We start from the raw sequence: 20,262 nt of genomic DNA on the forward strand, positions 1-20,262 counted from the left end.
GTTAGATAAATGTCTATCAGGGATGGTCTAGACAGTATTTGGTCCTGCCATGAAGGCAGGGGACTGGACTCGATGACCTCTTGAGGTCTCTTCCAGTCCTAGTATTCTATGAATTTTTTGTACATAATTCTACATTTGTAAGTTCAACTTTCATGATAAAGAGATCGCACTACCGTACTTACATTAGGTGATCCAAAAATGACTATTTCTTTTTTTTTGACAGAGTAAATATTTATGATAAAAATAAATATAAAGTGATGCTTGTACATTGTCTTTTTTTTTGTATGGTTGCACAATACCCACCAGGAAGGGGACCCAGTCCATGACTGGGTCTCTGAGGGCTACTACTACTACAACTAATATAATAATGAATATAGATTATGCAATATGGACTGCCTCACCTAGAGCTACAAGATGTATTTTAAAATCTTTGTAATGTTATGCATTACATATATTTTTGAGTTAAATATGTTTGGGTATGTCTACACTACCCTCCTAGTTCGAACTAGGAGGGTAATGTATGCATACCGCACTTGCTAATGAAGCCCGGGATTTGAATTTCCCGGGCTTCATTAGCATAAGCGGGGAGCCGCCATTTTTAAATCCCCGCTGCTTTGAACCCCGTGCAGCACGGCTACACGGGGCTCGAAATAGGTAGTTCGGACTAGGGTGCCTACTCCGAACTACCGGTACACCTCGTTTCACGAGGAGTAACGGTAGTTCGGAATAGGAACCTAGTCCGAACTACCTAGTTCGAGCCCCGTGTAGCCGCGCTGCACGGGGTTCGAAGCAGCGGGGATTTAAAAATGGCGGCTCCCCGCTTATGCTAATGAAGCCCGGGAAATTCAAATCCCGGGCTTCATTAGCAAGTGCGGTATGCCTACATTACCCCGCTAGTTCAAACTAGCGGGGTAGTGTAGACATACCCTTTCTGAGTTAAGCTATTGGGCTTTTCTTATTACAGTCTAACCTTTCCTAAACCAGTTCCTACCACCATTCTTATAGTTCCTTCAAAGTATTACTAATTGTTTCCTTCACAGCGATCCATCCCTTTTATTTCAGTTCTTTTTCATTCATGTTTTGGCTTGTTTAGTTTGGAAATTTTTGTAGAGTAGTTCTTAGTCAAGGCTAAAACATGCCTTTTACTTATTGCATTCTTTTATAGCTTTAGAAAGCTTTATTGATAGGTAAGTTGTACTCAGGATCTTGTAAGAAGCACTGTAATTGGTCAGTTTCCTGAAGAAGAGTTTTTATTGCTTATCCACTTTAAGAAGTGAAGTTTTAACAGAAGCTGAAAAAACAATGCATGTTCTCATATCACTTAAAATATTAAGAGTATTTTAGGCTACTGTTTTTTTAAAAGACAGTGTTTTCTTTATACAGTGATATGATTTACTCAGGCTATTTATACATAATCTCCCAGTGTTGTTGTGTCTTTTGTTGTTGTTTTAAAGAAAGCAGGGGAAAGGTGATTGATGTTTTCAAAGCAAAGATATTGTGAGAGGCTTTAAGGTAAAATTCAAAATTTGTGTTTGTCTTGCTAGAGGAAAGTGGTATGCTACTCAGGAATGTAAATCTTTTAAGGACTTTTAATTACAGGCTGGATATAAAAACACAATGTGTGCTGGACTGTTTAATAAGGCTAGCTGACGTTTGATTGCAGTCAGTTCAAAAGTGTTCTCTGTGTCTTGTTCTCAAATTACAGGTGAGTGTCCTCACCGATCAGGTGGAGGCACAAGGAGAGAAAATTCGGGACCTAGAAGTGTGTCTTGAGGGGCATCAGCTGAAACTTAATGCTACTGAAGAAATGCTTCAGCAGGTAAACTCTAACTTCAAAGGGTTCTTATGCAATCTCTTTCAAGGAGAAGGAACATGTATTCATGCTTCTGACTCTAATGCCTGAGCAAATGGACACAGAACAGTTTTGTCTCCTTTTATCCTCTCTGTTACCTTGAACAGTATTTTCATAGTGCATGTTTGTTTGCTTTCCTAGTATACATGGATTTTACTGGTCTGTTGTGTGGTATAAGCAGAAGGAATGTAAAATGAAATGGCTGTATATTATTAAGAATACTCAAGCAAGTTAAGCTGAAAGTGGGCTAGAGAAAAGGTTGAATAATTGGTGAGGTTAAATGCTAGTTTCTGTAGGGGTTAATTCTGTACTGTGTACTGCTTTAAACTCTCTCCTGCCTTCATGTGGCTTGCTTTGAAGTTGAATTTTAAGTTCATTTGAGGTTGAAATGGGTTAGATTAGCATTTTCTTGATTCATTTTTACGAGCTTTCTTTTTCTTCTCAAAGAGAGAGCTACTATATAAAGCTATTTTCCCCTTACTTCTGACCATGTGCATACAAAACCACAGTTCATTTTTGCTGTTCAACTTAACCCATTCATGCCATTTCACAGCAGAGGATGAGGGCATAGAATACACCATAAAGTAAATGTGGTTAAGCATATCAGACAGCAGTGACAGTTTCAGTGACAAATATTCTGAAGAAGTTTCTCTCTGCAATTTTCCACGTACCAACAAGAGGCACTGAAAATGATGAGTATCTACAGGTAATTTAGATTACAGATATTTAGACAAAGAATAGAGAATTTAAATAAATCAAGACTGTAGATTTGTAGGGCAAAAGTAAGCTTGTTTGGATCTTATCCAAGTGTTTTAAACTTATTTGTAGATGATTAGCACACTTATCTGGCATTGCTTGGGTCCTTAACTCAATTAAGTTTTTTTTTTTAATTAAAAGGAAAATGTCCAAGCTCTATATGATTGTATTTTTCAAAAAATGTTATTTAAGGAAGTTATTTTTAATTTTGGATTTCTGAAAAAAAGAATTATTAACATATTTTCAATTTAATTGGTTTTAGTGGTTTTTTTAAAAATGGGAATTGCATCAAGTTTATTTTTTCTTTATCTCTGTAAACTGTTACCATTTGCTACGTTTTAACAAAAAGGGCTGTAGTCAATGTGGATTCCAGTAACATTTTCTTCTAGTTTCCAGACCTTAAGCATTAATTTAGCTGTGCCAAAACAGAGCACTGCCTCTTTTCTGTAAGGTTTATTGAGAAGCGATCCTAGTGCAGGTTCATCCTATTTTTCTGGCTCATCTTGGTTCAGTCCAGGGATGGAAGTAACTTAATTTTATACAGGTTCTGTCGTATTACAACCTGCCTCTGGCAGGGGCCCTTCAGATCAGGAGGTTGGGGATATTACAACAATATTTGTAAGAAATGTAAGTGAATGGTGTGGTATGCGGGGCTCAGGGCAGGGGTGGGCATGTTGCGGGTTCAAGTTAGGGGACTGGAGGGGGCTGTGGGTGTGCACCTCTTAGCCAATAGGATTCCTTGGTTGGATTAATGCTTTCAAACTGTTCAAGGCGAGGGAAGCTGGATTCACTCATATAAAATGTGCTAGATTTTGGAAAATGCCAATTTTTAATACCTAGGGTTTTCTTTTCAGAAGGTGGATCTCTAAAAACGACTAGTAGCTATTTAGAATGTGAACCGTCAGAAACAGCATGAACATGTCCCTAATCGGATCTAAGAGGGTTTTTTTCTAGAGCAGCCAGAGTGGAATCCAGGTGGTGGGGTAACGGGGCTTCATGGGGTGGGGGGTCTAAGTACAGCTGGTTGGGGCTCAGTGTAGGGTCTGCATTCAGGGGCTTGGCAGAGTGATCCAGATGCGGGAGGAGTGGGGCTCAGCAGGGTGAAGGTTTGGGAGGAGGGAGGCTCAGAAGTGGGGGTCCAGATGCAGATGGTTTGGGCAGATGGGGTAGTTCCCCCCATACAGTGACCTCTCCACTACTGGCTGAAGGTAGCCATGGGAGGTCCCTGTGGGGCGAGTGTGACCCAGTCTGTGCTTCAAGAGGGGTCCATGCAGAGGAAGAGGAATTCCTTCTCAGCTGGTGCCTGGTACACAATTGGAGCGATCAGTTGGGGAACCCTCAGTCTTGCTTCTCCCTGAGAAACAGAGTCTTGAATGCAGGACTTTGCAGCAGGGGGACTAGAACTGTTTTTATAGTGGAGTCAGCTGTAAACCTTACATGGAATGGAATCCATCTGAAGCCAGGGGATGTAGCAGCACCCTGAATTCCCGCATCTATGCTCCCAAGCTGCTCCTAATGGCCAAACCAGAGGTGCCTGCTCAGGACTCTTTCCCCAGAGGGACACGCAGATCAATTATTCAACAGTGAAAGAATGAAATCAGTGGGGGACATTAGTTCTGCTCTTGCTCAGTGGGATAGAATTCTCCCAGGAGTAAATATTATAGCTACTTAACTCTTGGACAAACCGAAGCATGAACACTTTCAGACCCTGTTTCTGCAGAGAGACACATTTCAGTGGATCTGAACATCTTCACAGAGCTCATGCAGGATCAGGCCCAAAGGGATTTACCCAGGATCATAACACAAGGCAGGGACAGAGACAGGAATAGATCTGAGGAGATCTGATGCCAAGACTATTATTAAACTATTGCATTCAGTATTTGCTTTGTTTAAATTAACCCCCCACATTCTATACTATTACCACTTCTGCTGTTTCTGGGTGGGTTTGTACAGTAAGGATAGACATAAACTAGTCATTTATTTACTTGATATTATTTTTCAAATAGTGTGTAGGACAGGAGTTTCTTTATGAGTTAGACATCAGGAAAATTTTATTTTCAGTTTAATCTTTCAGATGCTGACTTGTTAATTTAAGTCCCAACTGTGCAAAAATGTATAAGATTTATATACGTGTTAAAATTTAACTATGTAAGTTTTAGATTTTTCAAAACCATGTAAGGGAGTTAACAGTACAACTCCCTTGTCCTTCAAAGAGTCTTCAGCAGTACAATAATGAAATATTTGAAAGGGGATTTTTAACTAAGATTCTGTAGACTGAAAATTTAGAAATTAATTGTATATACTGGGGGTTGGCAAATGTCTGTTAAATGGATTCATTACCACTTGAATGGCTTTCACAGGTTCGATGCTCTGCTAATAGCTCTGGAGGATTTTTTTCACTTTTAAGTTAAATAGATCCTCTCTGGAGGAAGCAGAGCCAGAGAAAAGGAATAGGCAGAGGCAGAGGCAGAGGCAGGTGGATGGCTATTAAGACCCAGTAGTGCCCTAAATTTTTCGGGTGCCCTACACAGGTGTTTCTCAAACTTTTTTTTATAAAGTACCCCTTTTTTAAAAAAATTGTAAGTACCCCCAGTATCTACAGTTTTCAGACACACAATTTTTTTTGGTATTATTGCAACACATTTGTTTAAACAACTTAATTGTAGCCATGCAGGTGGTGAAATTTTTGGGTGCAAAAAGTACAAAAATAATAAAGTGCTGTAAAACTTAAAACAAGAATTCAGTTTTCTCCAAATTACAGTTGTGTTGACATACCCCCCAGACTTCTCTTGAGTACCCTGAGGGTATTCGTACCACTAGTTGTGAAACACTGCCCTACATAGCTACATATTCTACATATAGGTAAGGATATTTATGTATGTAATGCTACCCAGCAAAATGCTTACCATCTGAATCCAGACTAACAGAGATTCATGCATGATGTAAGGGCATGGCCATTAGCTTGGATCCTTTTGGTTTCTGATTCCCTGGTGCTTATTTTGAACTCTGATCTAAAGCTACAGTGCAACACTTTAAAAACAGAATAAGCTCCTTTTTGTGTATTAGTGTTATTCAAAATTTCCTTCTGTTTCTTGTAGGATGTCAATGCACAGTGTAGTGGAACAGCTCAGGTGTGGAAGAATAATCTGGCATGTGACTATGTCAAGACCAACTTTTCATGTTTTCTTGAAGCAACTTGTAATGGTGGTTCTGATTTTGCTAGGACTTAATTCATAGCCTAACTAAGATCTATACCAGGGGTTTGTTTCAAAGTCCACTGAAGATATAGGAGTCTTTGAATTGATTTCAGTGGGTTATGGATCAAACCTTAAATTTAGAACACAAGGGCTGTGTCTACATTGGCACCCTTTTCCAGAAAAGGGATGCTAATGAGACAAGTCAGAATTGCAAATGCTGCGGGGGATTTAAATATCCCCCGCGGCATTTGTATGAACATGGCTGCTGCTTTTTTCCAGCTCGGGGCTTTGCCGGAGATAAGCGCCAGTTTAGATGGGATCTTTCGGAAAATAAAGCCTTTTCTGGAAGATCTCTTATTCCTGATTTTAAGAAGAATAAGGGATCTTCCAGAAAAGACTTTATTTTCTGAAAGATCCCGTCTAGACTGGCGCTTTTCTCCGGCAAAGCCCCGAGCCGGAAAAAAGCGGCAGCCATGTTCATGCAAATGCCACGGGGGATATTTAAATCCCCCGCGGCATTTGCAATTCTGACTTGTCTCATTAGCATCCCTTTTCTGGAGAAGGGTGCCAATGTAGACACAGCCAAGTATTCTGTCTTGTGAGGGATGAAAAAGAGGGTCATGAGCAATGTTCCCTCTTACCTTTTCCATCCATGTGCAGATTTTTTTTAACCATGTGTAGAAGAAATTGTTGTGTGCACTGATGCATGTGTACCGCCAATAGAAACAAAAAAGTAGCTGTGGATGCTCTGCTAATCTGCTGGGTGGCATTTGAATCTCTCCTGAGTGTCTACAGAACTGCACACATTACAGGTAACACATAAGTGTGATTGAGGTATTGTTTTTCATTTTTTAAACCACTTAACATTGAAATTTCTAGATGAACATCTATTGACATTAGCACTTTGGATAAGCCTTAAATATGCATCCCATTCTGATTAAGAAGAAATTCATCCTGAGTTGCTTAATGTTTGTTTTCATGTGTGAGTTCAGTAGTAGAGATTTTTGAGTCTATCCTCTGTATAAAATACTCAAGTGAAGAGAAGAGCGTTCCAGTGCAGGTCTTTGTTTTAGACAACGCTTTACTTTTTTAGGGTATGTCTACACTACAGCACTAATTCGAACTAACTTAATTCGAACTAGTGCATCTAGACCTAAAAACTAGTTCAAATTAGCATTTTGCTAATTCGAACTAGCATGTCCACATTAAGTGGACCCTGAACCGAGGTTAAGGCTGGCCGGAAGCAGTGCCGGCAGGGCATCAGGTTAGGACTTAGAGCGTGGAGCTGCTGCCTCAGGCTAGCCGAGGGCTGTGCTTAAAGGGACCCGACCCCCACCCCGGACAGACAGTTCTCAGGGTTCCCCGCTCGCTTGTCTAACTCGATGAGGGACAGCAAAGCAGTCCTGGCTTACAGTGCCCTGAATGCCAACACTTGGCACATCACAGCACTCGGCCATCAGCCCGGCTGCACTTGTCACAGGCTGCCATCGGGGGGGGAGGGGGGTGTGAAATAGGCGGCTGCAGGAGAGCTTCCACCCTGAGGCGCCTGCAGAGCCACCCCAGTCCTCCCCATCGGGGGCTCGTACCCCATTCCTCCCTCACCTCCTTCCACTTACCCCTCCCTAGCCCCCCTTCCTGATGTACAAAATAAAGGACACGTGTGTTCAATAATAGAAACTCTCTTTATTGAACACAACTCGGGGAGACTGGGAAAAGGAGGTGGGAGAGGGGAAGAGAGAGGGTGGGAGAGGAGAAGGCAACTAAAATGATCAGGGGTTTGGAACAGGTCCCATATGAAGAGAGGCTAAAGAGACTGGGACTTTTCAGCTTGGAAAAGAGGAGACTGAGGGGGGATATGATAGAGGTCTATAAAAGCATGAGTGGTGTGGAGAGGGTGCATAAAGAAAAGTTCTTCATTAGTTCCCATAATAGAAGGACTAGAGGACACCAAATGAAATGAATGGGTATCAGGCTTCAAACTAATAACAGAAAGTTCTTCCTCACAAAGCAAATAGTCAACCTGTGGAACTCCTTGCTGCAGGAGGCTGTGAAGGCTAGAACTATAAGGGTATGTCTACACTACCCCGCTAGTTCGAACTAGCAGGGTAATGTAGGCATACCGCACTTGCAAATGAAGCCCGGGATTTGAATTTCCCGGGCTTCATTTGCTTAAGCAGAGAGCTGCCATTTTTAAAACCCCGCTGGTTCGAATCCCGTGCAGCGCGGCTACACGGGGCACGAACTAGGTAGTTCGAACTAGGCTTCCTAGTTCGAACTACCATTACTCCTCGTGAAATGAGGAGTAACGGTAGTTCGAACTAGCTAGTTCGAACTACCTAGTTCATGCCTCGTGTAGCCGCGCTGCAAGGGGTTCGAACCAGCGGGGTTTTAAAAATGGCGGCTCCCCGCTTATGCAAATGAAGCCCGGGAAATTCAAATCCCGGGCTTCATTTGCAAGTGCAGTATGCCTACATTACCCTCCTAGTTCGAACTAGGAGGGTAGTGTAGACATACCCTAACAGAGTTTAAAGAGAAGTTAGATCAATTCATGGAGGTTGGGTCCATGGAGTGGTATTAGCCAGGGGGTAGAAATGGTGTCCCTGGCCTCTGGAGATGGATGGCACGAAACAAATGGCATGGTCATTATCTTCAATCCATCCCCTCCAGGGTACCTAGTGTGGGCCGCTGTCGGCAAACAGGCTGCTGGGCTAGATGGACCTTTGGTCTGACCCAGTACAGCCGTTCTTATGTTTTTATGTTCTAAGCTCAGGGCTCAGGGTCGGGGATCTCACTGGACCACTTTGATTTTCATGCAAACCTGCTCCTGGGTGGCCAGGCTGGCAGCTATCCTGCCCTAGACGGCCACTTTCCTGTGCCTAGTGCGGAGGTCATGGACGTTGGAAGCTTCCCCCAAACCTGCATGAGTTCCCTGATCTCCGCACTAGACCAGGTGGGCACCCGCCTTCTGCAGCCCCGGGCAGGCTCCTGGGAGCCGCCAGCCTGGTCCCAGGAAGAGGCGGAGGCCTGGGAGGCAGCGTATGTCTGGCTCATCCCGTGCCAGGTGCAGGGTCTGCTGGCTGGGTGCTGGCGGGCTTGCACCTGGCACAGGCACCATAGCCAGCCCGTGCCCCTTTAAGGGCTCAAGGGCCGGGAGGGGGGCAGAAGAGTTTCCCTGGTGGTGCCCAGAGTGGCCACCAGGGCAAGCTGGGGAGGGCTAGCCTCCCACTAGTTCGAATTAATTGGCTACACAGCCCTTAATTCGAACTAGTTAATTCGAACTAGGCGTTAGTCCTTGTGGAATGAGGTTTACCTAGTTCGAATTAAGTGCTCTGCTAGTTCGAATTAAGTTTGAATTAAGTTTGAACTAGCGGTTTGTATGTGTAGCGCCTATCAAAGTTAATTCCAACTAACGTCTGTTAGTTTGAATTAACTTTGTAGTGCAGACATACCCCAAGATAGATAAAAATTTGGTAGTTATATTGTCCATTGGAAGGTAAATTATGAAGAGTGAAGCAAGGTGCAGTCTCTGCTCTGACTTCCTGTTGAAGATTTTCTGTTGCCTAATGAGCCTTGGAAATGACTGTCCAAGACTGACCAATAAAATGAGTACAAACTGGGCTCTGGTGAACTTCATCTTCCAAAAGCAAGAAGGGCTTGATTCCTCTGTACTAGTCTTTATTGTGCTCCGCCTTCACATCTGTCCCAGTTCCTAGCCATGTTTTGATTCAACCTGCCAGCCATAGCTATCCTGCATTTTGCTTATGACCGGCAATAGTCAATCCAGAGGACTCTGGGTAGTTTGTTCAGATAGTCCCCATAAGTTAGGACATGGTATGTTTCCCACAAGATCTGTTGCCAAAGAGTCATGAATCAGTTAGACTCTGTTCAGGACACTGTCTCTTAATCATATAAATTGAAAATAAATATCTGAACACAAATGGGTCTGAATGTATGTTCTTTCTCCTCTCAAGGCTAGAGTGCCCTCTCCCCCCAGCCACTCTATAAGTTTAAAAAGCAAGGGGACAGTGTATGGAACTCTGTCCTCTCTTGTGTCTTTGAAAAAGTTGGCCAGGATACCACTGGAAAGCATAGTGCCCTCCTCCGCCTCCCCCCTCCCCACACACACATAGGAGCTGGGCTTAAAAGGCAGGGACAAATGGTGCAAGGACAGCAACTTGGGTGTGTGATACACTGTAGCCAGTAATTATTTCATTCTCGTTATCATCTTTCCTGTATATGAATGGGCCAGATTCCTATCTCCATTACTGTGGTGTACATCTGGAATAACTATTCACCTTATGAGAGCTTTGCTGTGCAGCAAGGATCATACTATCAACTTTGAATTACCCAAGCTACCAGCATGCAGACAAGTTTCAACACTTCCTTACAATTTTCAGCAAGTACTTGCAGTAGCCTGTTTGGTGTGAGAGTTTTAAATGGTGATATAGTCTGTGCTTTTTTAGTTGTTAGTGAGGTGATAGTCACACAGCTTTTGCTAGTTTACATTTCATTTACATTTAACGTAGGTACTGCTGTGTTCTTCATACACATGTGAAAGACTATTCAAACAGTCCAAGTAATTAGTATGTTTAGTGCTTTCCATGTTCTTGACTGTAGTATGTGAAAATGGTGAACTGGAGGGCTGTGGTTCACTGTTTGCTGTTGTTTTGTACCATTTCATGGAGATTGCACATGTACATTGCTCTCAGCTGTGTTTTGAGTTAAGTGACTATCTTACTTCTACTCCAGCTGACACATAGCACTTGGAAAGTGCAGTCCTCAACAGTGATGATTCTTGCTGTATTTTTCTAACAGATGTAGGTCTAACAGATGCCAGGTAGGTCTCTATTTTGTTTCAAAACTGCTTTAAGTGAAGATGAAAAGTACAAATTTTGTCTCGTCAGAAAGTATTTCACACAGTGTGTTGTGCAGAATAGGGTTTTTTTTTACTTAACTGAGAATTTTCTCTATAGTTTCTCTATTACTGTGTAGCATGACTTTCCTCCTGTTCCATGGGCTACTGACTATCCCAGAACTTTCTTATTTATTTTATTTTGGGCTATTTAGACACTCTGAAGAGGCCTTTTTGTATATTATCCAATTTCATTTAAAACCTTCTAATAACAACTTTACAAGATCTGTGCATTTCCTAACCAGCTACAGATCCTGTATGAATTTGAAAATGAGCAACAGCACATGCCCAGATTTTATTGGAATTCTTAAAAGACGTGTTTTAACGTAAAAATCAAAATGCTAATGTGTGCAATGTACTTTTGAGTATTTCAGAAATAAATCTGCATTTAGAAATAGCATACATGTTTGAAGTGTGCATTGATCTGTGTGAGGTATGTACTTGGTGCATGTTTTTTCTTTATACACATTCTGCTCCAAAATAATATTTTTCTTATTTTTAAAGGGGCAAAAGTAATTTTTTAAACAGGTCACTTTGTTGACCAGTTAAAAGAAATACAGGCAGTGCTTTTTAAAAAGAGAGAAGTGAAATTCTTAGAAGATCCTCCTAAAACCTCTGCAGCCCAAATTTCCCTTCTGCATCTCATATATTATCTTTTTTATTCAAAAACCAACAACAATAATTTCTATTTTCTTTTCTTGCAACTGCATATTTATTTAAGCTGATTTCAGATTGCATTTATACCACGGAAATACTCTGTAATTTCTCTGTAACAAAATGGGTTATATTCTGCTGTTCACTAGAAACATCTGCTAGAATATGAAAGTAATTGCTTCCAGATGTTACTCATTTCAAAAAGGGACATTTATTTTAAACTGCACTTTCAATCAAACCAAAAGTTACAGACTTTCTAGATCTGAGACTTAGCCTCAGCAGGTGTAAAATAGTCACTTATCACATTAAAGTAGCACCTTATCACTCAAACAGAGCCCTTACAATCAACAGGAGACTACTGAATGGATAAAATGTCCTATGCTACAAGCGTAACAGTGGCAAAGTCTTTCATGAGGGAATACTATACAGTGTAGTCTAAGGAAAGATCTTGTATTGCATTGAGCATGGGATTTTTTATACAGAATGTTTTTAAAAGTTATGTTCTCACTATCTGTTGGTCCTAAACAACAGTAGAGGAACTTCAGCATGGTGTCTGTCTCCAAAGAAGCTCTAAATATTTTGACTAAACAGTATTCGTCATCTGTCAAGCGAAGGGTTACGTGCAACCACGGCAGCAGGCTCTCTATCCTTTTTTAAATGTGGTTGATTACTTTGTACCAGCTCCATGAGCAGAGTGACAGCTTCCAAAGCACTTCCTTCTCTGTGTCCAACACACCCGCTTGCCGGGAGAGTGCTGCTTTCCCCCTTCCCACAGGAGCCTGCGGGTCGGAGGACAGAAGCGAAGAAGTGGGGATGAGGGAGGGAGTCCAGGAACTGAAACCATGTTTCACTGGAGATAGGCAAATGGAGGTTAGCAGCAGATGCAGCAGCTAAAAGCTTCCCCTGCTTCATCCTAGTTGCCGTGCGAGATATCATTCTTCTCCCAATCACACAGAGGGAGTGACAGGGAATTGATGCTGTCTGAATGTGACTAACAACCTGGTCCGTATGCTGCAATGCTTTGTGCTGTAATGACTCCAGACCACTTTCTGGTGATTTGGTGTGGGAAGGCGTCCTATTGTGAAGGATGGAATAAGGCAGGCTCTCCAGAAACCTTGTGAGAAGGACCAAAGGGTTCCTCTGTGAGAGCTTCATGGAACCGTGCAGGGAGGATTCCAGTTCCATCTCCAGACAGGATAAGAAGCTGTTCCAGGCCCCCTGTACTGTGTAGGCACAGAGTGCACCACATATCCCACCCAATTGTTTTAACCCACTTGCAGCAAGATAAAAACCGTGAACTTACAAGAAATGCTCTCTCCAGGGTCAGTGCCCGACTGTGAGACGTCCTGGGAGGAGGGGATTGTCTCCAAGGTTATAAAAAGTTCTTGGATCTTGCTGCTTGTCTGCTGACCATTCTCCTCCTCCTTTTCCACCATGCTGTCCTCCTCACTCCTGCCTTGATGGGGGTCCTGGGAGGATTCCATGGTCTGGCTTGGGAAGCTGATCGGGTCCCTCACTAGGATCAAATGCAGCTGCTCGTAGAAGTGGCATGTTTGCAGCGATGCTCCAGACCATTTGTTTGTCTCCTTTGTCTTTTGGTAAAAATGCCTCAGCTCCTTTATTTTCACACAGCACTGCTAGGTGTCCCTGGCGAATCCTTTCTTCACCATGGACTTTGCAATCTTTGCATAGACATCTTCAGTCTGTTTACTGGTTCAGTGTGCACTCATTGTTTAGAAAACCAACCATATGCAGCTAAAATCAACTTAAACTCCTGGTGTAGACCAGGCCTCTGTGTCTCTGTGCAAATCAGCACAGCATGCATGTTCTGAAAGGGGATATGTGCCTGCCTGTAGGGCAGACAGATGAGTTCAAAATAAAGAGCAGACAGGACTTGAGGGATTATGGGCCATTTTCAGAGTCCAGTCACAACTCAGAAAACACTTCAAGTATCCACATTAGCATCCCAGAACTTGTATCTGTCCGAGACAGAACATCAGAAATGGCTGCCCGTCGCAGGAAGCCATAGCCTGTAATACCTCTGAGGCTGGTATAGGGGGCTCTGTCTGTGAGGTGGAGTGTTTTCCATATAAGGGCATGTAAATTAATAATCTTCCCTTGCTCGCTCCACCCATTGCAGTAACAGATCAGCCAGTGGGCTGACTGGTGCTCAGGCCTGCTACTCCACCCACTGCAGCAAAAACCAACCTATGGGGTGATAAGTTCACAGGCAATAAAACAGGCAGGCAGCCCCTCTCTCACGGGGGATTCGCATCGAGTGAACGCCTGGCCTGATCACCCAGACGCCTTGCACCCCCCGCTCTTGAGTCTTACTGAGCGTACTCCGAGTTGGTCGACCCGAGTGGAGACAGTTTATGAGCGTGTGACCAGTACTTGTGTTCCTGCTGTCTCCAGAACTGGTATAACACCCCCCCCCCCACCACCACCATCATCCCTATCCTAATTGATTTTTTAGTTGTCCTTATTGCTTGCCAAGTGACAGTGGCTAAAAAGTTACTAAGTTAGTTTATAAATAGTTGTGGTTTAGGTTTTTTACTGTTTCCTTGTATAAAGTTGTGTAAATAATCAGCCCTATGGACAATACCAGTGTTAATTCAACTGTTCCTAACCCCTGGGCAGTTATTGGGAATTATTGTGATTTAGAAAAGCCTCAGGGAATTGTTTTGTGTTGTCTGGCAATGTGTTTAATTTTTGTTCTGATGATTGTCTGGCGCCATCAAAATAAAATCAGTTTGTGCTTTTTGAAACCCCCAGTTGTGGTCTCATCCTTTCCGGCATCCCTTCGAACCTCGTGTATTACGGGGACTGACAGTATCCAGAGTGCAGCAAGCTCTACACGTCTCATTGAGGTGGTATATGCAGAGCACAGCAACTGCAACTTTAGTGTGCATTGAGTGTCTTGCCAGTGTGAGCACCTCAGGAGTTACAGCACTGGGGGCTGATTTACTGCTCTGTAATTTACCAGTGTAGACTTGGTTTGAGCGTCTCCCATAGGCATAGCTACTCCACTTGCCTGAGAGCTATGTCGATGGGAGAAACTGTGTCAGGAGATAAGATGTTAAAACTGCATTGTTCAGGGATATGGATTTTCCACACTGCTGAGCCACGTAGTTATATTGACAAAAGTCTGCAATGAAGACTAAGCCCCAATCGCCTCAAGCTCATCTGAAGAAGTGGGGTTTGCCTACAAATATATATATTTGTTAGTCTCTCAGATGCCACAGGACTACTTGTCGTTTTTTTAGATAGGAATACCCATACTGCATGCAGTGTTCAAGTGTGGGCGTACTGTGATTTATATAGTGGCATTGTGATATTTTTCTGCCTCTTTCCTAATGGTTCCTCACATTCTGTTATCTTTTTGACTGCCTTTGCACATGGAGCAGATATTTTTAGAGAATTAGACGACATAATTTGAAGTTCTTCCTTGAGTGGCCTCACCTAATTTAGATCCCATCATTTTGTATCTATAATTAGGACTATGTTTTCTAGTATTCATTACTTTGCACTTATTAGCATTGAATTTTAACTACCATTTTGTCACCCAGCCTTGAGAGAGCACTTTGTAACTCTTTGCAGTCATCTTTGGACTTAACTGTCTTGAGTAGTTTTGAGTCATTTGCAAACTTTGCCAATTCCTGTTTACCCCCCTTCCCTGACCATGTATAAATATGTTGAACAGCACTGATCCCCATACAGATCTTTGTGGGACCCTGCAATTTCCTTTGTTCCATTGTTAAAAATTAACTTTTATTTCTACTCTTTGTTTCTAATCTTTTAATCAGTTACTGATCCTGGAGGGGACCCTCCCTCTTATCCCATGACTGCTTAGTTTCCAGAAGAGCCTTTGTACATATCAAAAGCTTTCTGAAAGTCCAGCTACACTGTACAGTCTAGATCTCCCTTGTCTGTATGCTTTCTGATACCCTTAAAGAATTATAATAGATTGGTGAAGCATGAATTCTCTTCACAAAACCTACATTCACTCTTCCTGAACATGTCATATTCATGTATGTGTCTGATTATTCTTTTCCTTGTTATTGTTTCAGTCACTTTACCTGATACTGAAGTTAGGTTTGCCTTACACTAATTCCCAGGTTCATAGAATCATAGAATCCTAGGGCTGGAAGAGACCTCAGAAGGTCATTGAGTCCAGCCCTGCTAAAAGCAGAACCAGCTTCAACTAAATCTTCCCAGCCAGGGCTTGTCAAGCTGGGACTTAAAAACCTCTAGGGATGGAAATTCCATCAGCTCCTTAGGGAACCCATCCCAGTACTTCCCCACCTTCCTAAGGAAATAGTTTTCCTAATATCCAACCTAGACCTCCCCCCACTGTAACTTGAGACCATTGCTCCTTATTCTGCCATCCATCATGACTGAGAACAGCCTCTCTCCATCCTCTTTGGAACCTCCCTTCAGGAAGTTGAAGGCTACTATCAAATCCCCCCTCACTCTTCTCTTCTGCAGACTAAACAAGCCCCAATCCCTCAGCTTCTCCTCGTAAGTCATGTGCTCCAGCCTTCTAATTATTTTGGTTGCCCTCCACTGGACCCTCTCCAATGCATCCACAGCCTTTCTGTAGTGTGTGGGGGGAGGGGGAAGGGAGCAGAACTGGATGCAATACTCCAGATGTGGCCTCACCATTGTCAAATAAAGGAGACAAATAACTTCTCTAGATCTGCTGGAAATGCTCCTCCTAATACACCCTAATATACCATTAGACTTCTTGGCTACCAGGACACACTGTTGACTCATATCCAACTTCTCCTCCACTGTAATCCCCAGGTCCTTTTCTGCTGAACTGCTACTTAGCCAATCGGTCCCCAGCCTGTAACAATGCTTGGGGCTCTTCTATCCCAAGTGCACAACTCTGCACCTGGCCTTGTTGAACCTCATCAGATTTCTTTGTGGCCCAGTTCCCCAATTCATCTATATCACTCTGGACCCTATCCCTGCCCTCCAACGTATCTACCTCTCTCCCTAGCTTAGTGCCATCTGCAAATTTTCTGAGGGTGCAGTCCATGCCCCATCCAGGTCAATAATAAAGATGTTGAACAAAATCGGCCCTAGAACCAATCCTTGGGGCACTCCACTTGAAACCGACCACCAGCCAGACATAGAGCCATTAATCACTATCCATTAGGCCCAACAATCTGGCCAGCTTTCTATTCACCTTACAGTGCATTTATCCAATCCATACTTCCTTAACTTGCTGGCAAGAATATTGTGGGAGACCATATGAAAAGCTTTGCTAAAATCAAGATATATCACATCCACTGACTTCCCTATATCCACAGAGCTAGTTACCTCATCATAGAAGCTCATCAAATTAGTCAGGCATGACTTGCCTTTGTTGAATCCATGTTGACTATTCCTGATCACTTCCCCTCTTCCAAGTGCTTCAAAATGGATTCCTTGAGGATCCCCTCCATGCTTTTTCCAGGAACTGAGGTAAGGCTGACTGGTCTCTAGCTCCCTGGATTGTTCTTCTTCCCTTTTTTAAAGATGGTGCTACATTTGCCTTTTTCCAGTCATCCAGGACCTCTCCCGATTGGCACTAGTTTTCAAAGATAGTGGCCAAAGGCTCTGCAATGACATTTGCCAACTCCCTCAGTACCCTTGGATGCATTAAATCCAGACCCATGGATCTGTGTATGTCTAGCTTTTCTAAATAGCTCTTAACCTGCCCTTTTTCCATCAAGCCTTCCCACCTCCTTCCCATACTGTGTTGCCTAGTGCAGTAGTCTGGGAGCTGACCTGGTCTATTAATACAGAGGCAAAAAAAAACATTGAGTGCTTGAGCTTTTCCCACATCATCAGTTACCTCCCTCATCCAGTAAGGGCCCCACACCCTCTCTGATCACCCTCTTATTGCTATCATGCCTGTAGAAACTTTTCTAGTTACCCTTTACATCCCTCACTAGCTGCAATTCCGGGTGTGCTTTCACCTTCTTGATTTTCCCCCTGCATTCTCGAGCAATACATTTATACTCCTCCCTAGTCATCTGCCCAAGTTTCCACTTCTTGTAAGCTTCACCTTTAGAGTCTTTTTTTTTTTTTTTAAATCATGGTTACATCAGATGTTCTCAAGTCTTCTGGTAAAGAGACTGGTTTAATTGATACAAGAAGCCCTCGCCATTCATGGAGGATGCGTTCCTGGCATCACCACAAATGGCAAAATTCATAAATACCAAGAGCTGCAACTCCTGGCTACCTCTGTGAGCTCCCCAGGGCTCCTGAACTCACCTCAGCTGCCAGGAGCCGTGAGGAACTCACTGTGGCTCTGGGAAGCTGTGGTGAGTTCCCCGCAGCTCCTAGCCCCTGTCTCCTCCACACAGAACCACAAATTCCATGAATTGTGAGGGTCTCTTGTAGATGACTTACTATAGTTTATAGGTTTGAAGTTTCATATTTGAGTTCTTTCAGAACTCTTGGCTGAATATCATCTGGTCTTCTTGACTTATTACAGCTTAATTTATCGATTTGTCCAAAAACTTCTTTATTGACACTTCAGTCGTACAGTCCTCAGAAAGGAATGATTTCAGGGTGTTTAATCTGAACACTAAAGAGTGATGTAATGAGATAATTTATCTTCTCTGCAATGGCTTTGTCTTTCTTGAGTGCTTGTGTGTCCAGTGGCCCAACTGAACGTTTGGTAGGCTTCCTGCTTCTGGTATACTTAAAAGTTAACTTCAGATTTTTTGTGTGTCTTTGCTAGTTGCTCATTATATTTTTTTGGCTTGTCTAATTATGCTTTTACATTTGACTTCATAGAGTTTATGCTCATTTCTATTTTTCTTAATGGCATTTGATTTCCAGGTTTTATAATACTGACTTTTTAAAATACTCTTTCACACTTCTGTTGAGCCATTAAGGCATGGTTTTGGTCCTCTTACTTGTTTCGATTTATATACATTTAATTTTAGCCTCTGTTAACAGTAGTTTCTCTGCAGCTTGCTGGCATTTCACTTTTGTGATTGCTCCTTTTAATCACCATTTAACAAGCTTCCTCATGGTTTGTATTTCCCTTTTTTGAAGTTAAAATTGTAACTTAAAGTTACAATAGTAAAGCCCACTGCAGTTTGGGGTGATATGTACCTCTGCACAGTGATCCTTTACAAGATGCAATTGTTGTGTCCTTCATTCTTGCTTTCCAGGAAGACAGTAAAATCTAAGGGTAACTTTTATATATTATAAAGGTTTTGGCTCATGACTTTGCAAACAGCATTTGTGGTATAAAAAGCAGTCACTACTGAAATGATATATTGGGTGATTCTTTGAACAAATTTTCTGAACAAAATTAATTCAATGAAATATTCAACTATGAATACTGAAACAAACAAAAAGGGAAATATTTAAATGTATCTCAGTGAAATAATTCAACAGCAGACAGATGCAGCCCAACGAGGGCTGCACAGCCAGAAGCATAAAACACACAATTCCTGTTCTGTTTATTTTCATATCTGTGGCCAGATTCCCTTAGCAATGTCAGCAGGAATGGGCACAACTGTGGGTAAAGTTGGTGGTTCAAGACAACTGCTGTTGGAGCACAGAGGAGAGTCAGTTGCTATTTTTAATCCAGACAACATTCTCCACCAGATTAAAGCAATATTGCGGTGGATTATATTTAAACAGTGAACGTGTAACTTTAAATTTATTAAAAACTAGCAGACCTATAGCACTTTAGAGACTAACCAAAGTGGGTTTTGCCCACAAAAGCTGATGATACTATATATATATGATTAGTCTTTAAGATGCTACAGGACTACTCATTGTTTTTAAAGTTATAGACTAACACAGCCACCCCTCTGAGATTTTTACAATTTTTGTTTGTTTTGCTTTTTCAAAATCCTTCCTTGCTTCTAAATCATAGTATACATACATAATATTTGTGATCCACATTCTGATCTCAGTGACATCCATGTAGATACAGAGTAGCTACACTGACTTCATTAAAATCCTCTAGATTTACCTCATGTAAGTGGAATCAAAGTCTAGCCTCCTTTTTTTTTTTTTTAGTCCCCCTTTGGCTTTTGGGTAAAATTTTCAAAATATGCCTGTGCTTTAGGAGCAGACGTTCTATTTTTTTAAAGTTGCTTAAGACCCATTCTGGAAAATGGGACTGAGGTGTGACTAGGTACTTCAAGTGCTTTTGAAAATTCTATCCTTTGTCAACTTATTTACTTGACATTGATTAGCATGGGAATCGATAGGTATGAAGAGATAAATCTTGAGAGATGGCTATTTTCCAAATGCGACACAAGACTGGTATGAGAATCATTTTTGCTATCGCTATTTCTGGCATGCCATGGTCTTCCACAGATTTCTAATACTTCAAAAAATGAACTCAGTTCACTTGCCTAAGCAAAAACCTTGGCCAAATGTTTCTAGTTGAGCATGTGGCTCAGTTTAGGCATTGTCTACTGTGCTGGATTCCAGTGAGATCACATCACTTTCCATTCAACATTATTTGCTTTATAGCGTGCGTATTCTTCTTCCAGAATTAATTGTAATAACATTGCAAAGAAAATTTTCAAGGTGATTTTGTCTGATAGGAAAGAAGTTGTATGTCTCCATTAACTCAGCAACAGAGGTGGATTTCTCAGTCCTTTTATAAGAGTCCATGTTGTGGAATCTATATGTTTTTGATAATTCATTATACAAATTTGTAAATCTAAATCATTGCATTGTAGTATTAAAATCAATTTTTGCCTGGGGGAATGTTTTGGAATGCAGGTTCTCAGCAGAAAACTCCATGAAAAGATTTTATCTGACACAGTGTTTCGTATTGTGTCATCTGAAGATTTGTGTAGGATTATGTGATTATGCTATTCAGCCTTTACATACTCTTCCAGCTTGACATTTAGCCA

At 42.0% G+C, this 20,262-nt stretch overlaps 1 protein-coding gene across 14 annotated transcripts in view; it reads left to right on the forward strand.

Annotated features, from left to right (window-relative positions):
• PPFIBP2 (PPFIB scaffold protein 2) overlaps positions 1-20,262 on the forward strand; it is a 246,930-nt gene that overhangs the window by 153,977 nt on the left and 72,691 nt on the right. For 13 of the 14 annotated variants that reach the window (XM_075927828.2, XM_075927829.2, XM_075927832.2 and 10 more), the window contains one exon: positions 1,706-1,819. In XM_075927828.2, coding sequence (XP_075783943.2) covers positions 1,706-1,819 — 114 coding nt within the window. Of the gene's footprint in view, positions 1-1,281; positions 1,513-1,705; positions 1,820-20,262 lie in introns of those variants that run through there. The other variant, XM_075927838.2, reaches the window with a different exon arrangement.

The sequence above is a fragment of the Pelodiscus sinensis genome, chromosome 5, assembly GCF_052426305.1.
Source record: "Pelodiscus sinensis isolate ZL-2025 chromosome 5, ASM5242630v1, whole genome shotgun sequence".
In the NCBI taxonomy this organism is placed as follows: domain Eukaryota; kingdom Metazoa; phylum Chordata; order Testudines; family Trionychidae; genus Pelodiscus; species Pelodiscus sinensis.